This window comes from Dendroctonus ponderosae, unplaced genomic scaffold (assembly GCF_020466585.1).
Source record: "Dendroctonus ponderosae isolate FM_Combo_2020 unplaced genomic scaffold, Dpon_F_20191213v2 Dpon_F_20191213_2, whole genome shotgun sequence".
Lineage (NCBI taxonomy): Eukaryota > Metazoa > Arthropoda > Insecta > Coleoptera > Curculionidae > Dendroctonus > Dendroctonus ponderosae.
This window is the reverse complement of record NW_026018165.1, coordinates 17,250,307-17,256,891: the sequence shown is the minus strand read 5'-3', so window position 1 is coordinate 17,256,891 and position 6,585 is coordinate 17,250,307. Positions and strand designations below refer to the sequence as shown.

Here is a 6,585-nt window from a genome sequence, read left to right as displayed (position 1 = left end):
CAGGAATAGATTTGATTTGGAATTTAAGCATAAATACCTATAAACATTTTCATTGCCTGAGGAAAGTCTTCGTACCGTCTGCCCATGCAGCACTGCTGCACCGCCTGCTTGAACTCGTCGGTGGTGATTTTGCCCTCTTGCAACAGCTCCTGCATTTTAAGAAAACAATTGTTTTGTGTTAGTGTTTATAGCAATTTTGTTAAGCAGCTGCCCGAGCTTGTCAATTTTAAACAGACCATCATTTTATCGTGCTGCACATTCGACACTTTTCTCATACCTTGTTAAAGTCGGCCAATTCTGCGATTTCCTCCCAGAGACTGAGCATAATGTGCTGGTAGTCTTGAAGCTTTGAGAAGCTAAATTCGCCTTTGCCCTCAATTATTGTGGCTCTCAAGGCTAAGCAGGCAAAGTCTCTTTCATCTAGGTAGCCATTGTTATCCACGTCTGAAAAAATCGCATGTTTTACATCAAACTGGAAATAAAGGCTCAGTCCGGGGCGGCTCAATTGCAAAAGAACGAAAAGTCGTTGCGGCACAAAGTGATTTCAACTTTGGAAGCAAAATGCGATTCCGGTGTTTTTCAACGCCAACTTGCACAACGAAAAATTGAACACTCCAGTCAATACAGATTTGGTTGCCAAGTTTTTTCGGTCGATGATCTTTTCTTAAAAATAAGCAATAATCAGCAGGGAACAGCACGGACGTACAAAGCGGAAAATTTTTGTTAAATGGGCTATGAGTACGACAACATTTTAAAAAATAGTCGCAGATGTATTCTGTTTTTTCACAAAGCAACCTCTAGGAGGGTTTATATGGACGCGCTTTAATATATGTATACTCCATAAAGTTCGGACGCGCCTAGAGGATCAGGATTCGGTTTTCATGCAGATGAGTTCGAGAACATTAAGAAGTTAACTACTTTTCAGCAAAAAATGCATATATTATTCATTACAGAAAAATTCGCTTATAAATAATTCACAGCATGCACGCATTCTGACCAGCCAGTACACTTTGCCAGTATACATATATGTATCTATAATTAGGAACTTTCCGCAAACCAAATTACAATAGAACCTCTGACCCACTTTTCCTATAACTCAAGCAACAATGTTCAAAACCATAATTCGATACTTACCGTATAAATATTTCACCACGAACGCCACTCGGTTGTCCCAACAATAAGCCATATTTCTCTGCTGTTTAGCAGGTGTAGATGCAGTTTTTTGCTTTCCAAAAATCCAGAAATGTACGCACCAGAAGTATTTAAATGTTATGAAGCTTAATAGCCGGCTTGGTCACCGGCATTCTGGGTCTAATTTTAAAATAGTTAAGTAGTATATATATGTGACGTCCCAAATTGACGATTAGGCGTCGGTTCCGATGCGAATGAGCGTCGCACAAGCCACTAGTGGCTGGAACTATAATCAAGCTATTTCCAATAACTTGAATGGTACTGAGCAGAATTATTCGCTTCTTCCACTTGCCTTCACAAAGATGTAAAAAATAAATGAGATTATTTGCGAAACCTACGGGCATTCTTAGCACCTTCTACCTCTAAATTTATCAGTAAAAGGTTTTGGATGAAAGAGAATATCAAGTAGGTACCATGGACTCGCTTTTTAAGTACAAGAGCATATTAATTTGGAACTTTAAAATATTAATAAGAAACATGAATTATCCAATTCAAGCAAAAACTATTCAGCTGTGGCTATTTAAATTAATTCAGTCGCTGAATTAAGTATTTTAATGGCCCAACTTGAAAACTGGTTCCATTCTGTTTCAGCTTTATTTTCATTCAACCCGAAACAAATTTAAAGTAAAATAAAAACCGTTGCCCAGTCTCACCACCACGTTGCCATATCTACTAACTCGGCTGCTTAATCCACTGTCAGTTAACGGGAATGCGAAAAACGTCAGCACAGTTATTTTATTTTTATTTAATTTTCTAAGCTGTTTTCTACATTTTTGTTTGAGAACTTTGGACTTTGTATTGCTGTGCTTAATTTAATCGCTCTAAAATCACGGATATCAAGTGCAGTGTACGAGACCAGGAAAAGACGCGTTGAGCTACCATTCAAGATTCAAGTTAACTACATTTTGCCAAAGGAAAAATGATTAATACCGGGTAAGTCCCAATCATACGAATCATACGAATCTACTAGGTTTGCTTACATTGGTCTAAACCCTACTTAGAATGGGACAGAGATCGAAAAGCGGTTTACGTGGGCTCTGCAGGTCACATATCGAACAGCCTACTTGTGTGTGCCATCCTTTTGATACAACATGTTAAATAAAACAAACAGTAGCTGCTGGGGCACCACGTAACCGTAATAGAGGCAACACTAAAACCGGTTTCTGGTCACTTCTGTGCCTATTGGCTGTGATATCTCGAATGCTTTGAATCATATTTGGGAACTGTACTCAGTCTTTATACTATTTGGCAGCTTTGATTGGTTTCAGAAAATTAGCAGGCCAAACTATATTTATCACTGGGGCCAGTCGGGGCATTGGCAAGGCAATTGCCTTGAAAGCTGCTAAGGACGGGGCCAATGTTGTGATTGCGGCCAAAACGGCCACTCCCCATCCAAAGTTGCCAGGAACGATTTATACAGCTGCTGAAGAAGGTATGTTGAACCTGGTCACTTCTGACCAGTTTTCAGAACGTAGTTTTTTAAATGCCTAGTGGAAAAGGCGGGCGGAAAGAGCCTCCCATGTGTGGTCGACATTCGAGACGAAGTGCAAGTTAGAAAAGCTGTGGAAGAAGCTGTTCAAAAGTTTGGAGGAATCGATATACTCGTGAATAATGCCAGTGCCATTTCTCTGACCAGAACGCCGGACACCGATATGAAGCGATACGACTTAATGCATAACGTTAACACCAGGGGAACCTTCCTTGTGTGAGTTCACCCATCACACCTGCCTCTCAATGATCCTAATAATCTGCGCGCTTCAGGTCGAAAGAGTGTCTTCCTTATCTGAAGAAGAGCAAGAACCCACACATTTTAAATCTGTCTCCACCTCTAAACATGCAGCCCCATTGGTTCCAGAACCATGTGGCTTACACCATGGCTAAATATGGTATGTCTATGTGCGTTTTAGGCATGCATGAGGAGTTTCGACCTTTGGGGATTGCGGTGAATGCACTCTGGCCCAGAACAGGTACTGCTAATTACCAAATGCATCAGCTGAGAACAGATTGAATAAACTCAATATTTTCAGCCATTCACACAGCAGCAATGGAGATGTTAGGTGGCAAAGAAGCGGCAAGACAATGCCGCAAACCCGAAATATGTGCAGATGCCGCTTATGCTATATTAACGAAGGACTCGAAAACAACCACAGGAAACTTTTTTATAGATGATGAGGTAAAAACGCTATCATTTTCAATCTGAATTTTCTTACAGCTTCAGGGTGCTCGTTTGAAATGGCACAAGGGCAATGTTTTAGTTGCGGTTGCATTTTTCAGGTCCTAAAAGCGGCAGGGGTAAAAGACTTAACTCAATACGCCTGCGATCCTACAAACGCAAACAACTTGATGCCCGATTTCTTTTTGGGAGATAATGTTGGAACAGAAGCCGTCCAGGGGGCGTCCGATCGCCAAAATGCACCAAGCGAACCTCAGGGCGAGGTTGGAAAGCTGTTCAAAGCCATCGAGGGGAATCTTTCACCAGATTCGGTCAGCAAAACTCAAGCGGTGTTTGCTTTTGTGGTTACTGGAGATGAAGCTGGAAAATGGTAAGTTAAAAAAATTGGAATTAAGTTAAAACCCGAACGAATAGCCTTGTTGTTTTTTGTCAACGGACGTTTCGTTTTTAGGTATATTGACTTGAAGACTGGAAAAGGTTCTTGCGGTCAAGGAGACCCTCCAACTCCTGCCGATGCAACTTTGACCATGGATAGCAAGAATTTCTTCAATATGTTTGCAGGCAAATTGAAACCCGCCACTGCTTACATGATGGGAAAGCTAAAAATCAAAGGAAACCTCCAGCAAGCCATGAAATTGGAAAAACTCATGTCTAGTCTTAAGTCTAAATTGTAAAAAAGATCAAAGACTTGTATGCTAAGCAATATTAATCATCTAAGTACAACATTTTATATTTATGGTTCTTGTGGGTTTCTGTATTTTATTATACGGGTTGAGATTTTACGAATTTTTTGCATCAAATGACATCAAAATTTTGTAAATCGTCAATTCTTATCAATTTATTGCATTCCTCTTGTCTGACGTTATCGCTATGATCTGTGGTTCTCAACTGTCAACGCAAGCTGACGTGTAGTCTGTGGAATTGAAAAATAACCTAAAGATTCCCACAGTGTTTTAAATTAAAATTTAAACTAGTTAATATGAGAAAGTTAGTAATAATATCTGTTCTATTATGTACTACAACAACGTTTTTATTTTTGGCGGGACTTAGCTTTTTTCTAACCGACCACGAACCTGACGGAAATTGTGAAATGACTTACATGTTTGAATTTCCTCAGTATGTGGTAAGTCTTGCACTTTTCTGTTTTCCATGCTCAAGGAAAACACGTCTTAACATAGTGAAATGAATTAGCTTGTTTTGTGCTTTTGACAAAACCTCCAGTTTTCGTAGTCGAACCGATTTTTTAAAATGGAAACTACAAAGCTGTGATGAGAGTGAAACGACAAAGATTAATTCGTGTACTTTTTTGATGATGAATGGTTAAATGTATCTCTCCAGAAATAAAAAGCCTAAAACATAAGTGCTTTTCATATTCAACCTGAAAATGTAACCGCCAATGTGTGTGTAACATTCTAGTTTTCTTTAGAAAATATCTCAACCCATCGACACGTACTATCGAAAGTATAGCTTGTACGCATATGGTGAAGGACGAATGACAGAAAAAGCGAGAAATATGGACTTCACGGGGATTCCGGTCGTCTTCATACCAGGAAATGCTGGGTCTTACCAGCAAGGTACCACCTATTCAGCTGCAGCCAATACCAGTTTTGCTCCTAAAACTCCGTAATGTTACAGTCCGTTCCCTTTCTTCTGTGGCCCTGAGAAAAGCCCTAAATTCCCGCAGTTCAGATCATTTTGACTATTACACTATCGACTTTAATTCAGAGTTAAGTGCCCTTTATGGTCCTATTCTATTTGAACAGTTGCAGTATGTTCTAAAGTCTATAGAGCGGGTTCTAGAACTGTACAAACACCAACGAAACGGCCCAAAGCAAGTAGTGCTTATTGGCCATTCAGTGGTAAATACGACTGCACCGGTTGGTTTATGCTGGATATTTCGAAAGGACATTTTGTAGGGTGGCATCGTCGCCCGAAAAGCTATAGCCAGTCTAACGAAGGAAAATAAGCAACTAGTATCAGTTCTGATTACATTGGCTTCGCCGCTATTAAGAAGCCCAGTTTATTTCGACCGTCAATCCAGTGCTTTTTATGCCAGCAGCTCTGTGGATCAAAATGATATTACCGTGGTAAGCATTGCTGGTGGATACAGTGACCTTTTGGTGCCATCTTATCTCTCTGTTGATGGCAGAAACGGCAGCATTAACGTAGTGGTAAGCCTATCCATTTGGTCACATGCAGTCAGTATTTTCACTGTTCTTGTTTCAGTCCACTAATGTTGCCAGGTGTTGGGTGGAATCCAACCATGTACAGATTCTTTGGTGTAAGCAACTTGTACTGGCTATTAATCGAGCCCTATTTAATTGTATAGACCGCAACACCCATCAAGTGTCTACGAATTCGAGCTTTGTTACGAACGTGTTTAGACACCACCTGGTACATGTGCGTCACAGGCACTGATGTCTAGTTAAATTGGTTTTATTCGGCTAATTTTTTTAGAACAGTGGAACAATGCATCATATTGGCAGCAATAAGAGTTTATTGGTAAAAATTGACTATACAGGGGAATGGATTGAGGATATTAGGAAACAGTACACGGCAGACTTCAAAACAGGCCTTAAACAACCCCTGTGGTATATGGTAGGGCTGACTTTGCAGCCCGGTTATAAAATGCTGTCCATTTTAGCTATAAACTTGGAAGTGACGGACTGGCTTTTCGCTTGCAACGCGGCCTTTCCGAACAAAGCCAGCAGAGTATGGTGAGAACTTGTGCTCTACGATATGGATGTTCGTTTTTTTTACAGTATTTTTAGTGTTGAAGCCCAACATTTAACTCGTTACTCTGAAATTGCTCCGACGAGCCGCTTCAAAAGACGACTGGTCACTATAGACTTGCATGAAATTCGAAACGAAAACAACGACTACACTCATTTAGTTTTTCGGGCATTGCCCACTAGAGAGCCCGTGAGTTTATACTACGTCGTCGTTACAATTAGCTGTTTACTTTTAAATATTCATTAGGTAACATTTCATGTAGACACTTACGGAGCTCATGAAAGAGAAATGCGAGCTGTGCTGCCCAAAATGAGCCTCAAAAGACACACGATAATCTCAGAGACTCCGCATAGAGCTGTTATATTTAATATTTTCTTTTCTGAGCTGGAAGACCCGCTTCAAGTTTATCAACTGTATTTAGAGCCAATTCAGTGTAGCGCTGAACATCATCATGCCACGATCAGCCTTATTACCGGTTGGTCAAACGA

At 40.3% G+C, this 6,585-nt stretch overlaps 3 protein-coding genes across 3 annotated transcripts in view; 2 read left to right on the top strand and 1 right to left on the bottom strand.

Annotated features, from left to right (window-relative positions):
* The window catches only part of LOC109536628 (sarcoplasmic calcium-binding protein 1), a 2,631-nt gene extending 1,245 nt beyond the window's left edge, over window positions 1–1,386 (bottom strand). Inside the window, exons 1-3 of the mRNA XM_019902925.2 lie at window positions 1,135–1,386; window positions 278–444; window positions 38–149 (exon numbers count right to left, since the gene is read on the bottom strand). Of these exons, the coding sequence (XP_019758484.1) occupies window positions 38–149; window positions 278–444; window positions 1,135–1,186 (331 nt within the window). The 5' untranslated portion in view covers window positions 1,187–1,386. The remainder of the gene's footprint in view (window positions 1–37; window positions 150–277; window positions 445–1,134) is intronic.
* Window positions 1,387–1,851: 465 nt separating this feature from the next.
* LOC109536624 (hydroxysteroid dehydrogenase-like protein 2) lies at window positions 1,852–4,105 on the top strand. The gene is made up of 7 exons (XM_019902919.2): window positions 1,852–2,124; window positions 2,460–2,623; window positions 2,683–2,896; window positions 2,953–3,158; window positions 3,219–3,364; window positions 3,466–3,734; window positions 3,816–4,105. Exons 1-7 carry the CDS (start codon window positions 2,111–2,113, stop codon window positions 4,036–4,038), a joined length of 1,236 nt encoding a protein of 411 aa, XP_019758478.2. The 5' UTR covers window positions 1,852–2,110; the 3' UTR covers window positions 4,039–4,105.
* A 53-nt stretch (window positions 4,106–4,158) lies between these two features.
* LOC109536622 (GPI inositol-deacylase) overlaps window positions 4,159–6,585 on the top strand; it is a 5,468-nt gene continuing 3,041 nt past the window's right edge. Inside the window, exons 1-8 of the mRNA XM_048664312.1 lie at window positions 4,159–4,487; window positions 4,791–4,938; window positions 5,000–5,223; window positions 5,281–5,535; window positions 5,591–5,764; window positions 5,822–6,081; window positions 6,136–6,286; window positions 6,344–6,581. Of these exons, the coding sequence (XP_048520269.1) occupies window positions 4,344–4,487; window positions 4,791–4,938; window positions 5,000–5,223; window positions 5,281–5,535; window positions 5,591–5,764; window positions 5,822–6,081; window positions 6,136–6,286; window positions 6,344–6,581 (1,594 nt within the window). The 5' untranslated portion in view covers window positions 4,159–4,343. The remainder of the gene's footprint in view (window positions 4,488–4,790; window positions 4,939–4,999; window positions 5,224–5,280; window positions 5,536–5,590; window positions 5,765–5,821; window positions 6,082–6,135; window positions 6,287–6,343; window positions 6,582–6,585) is intronic.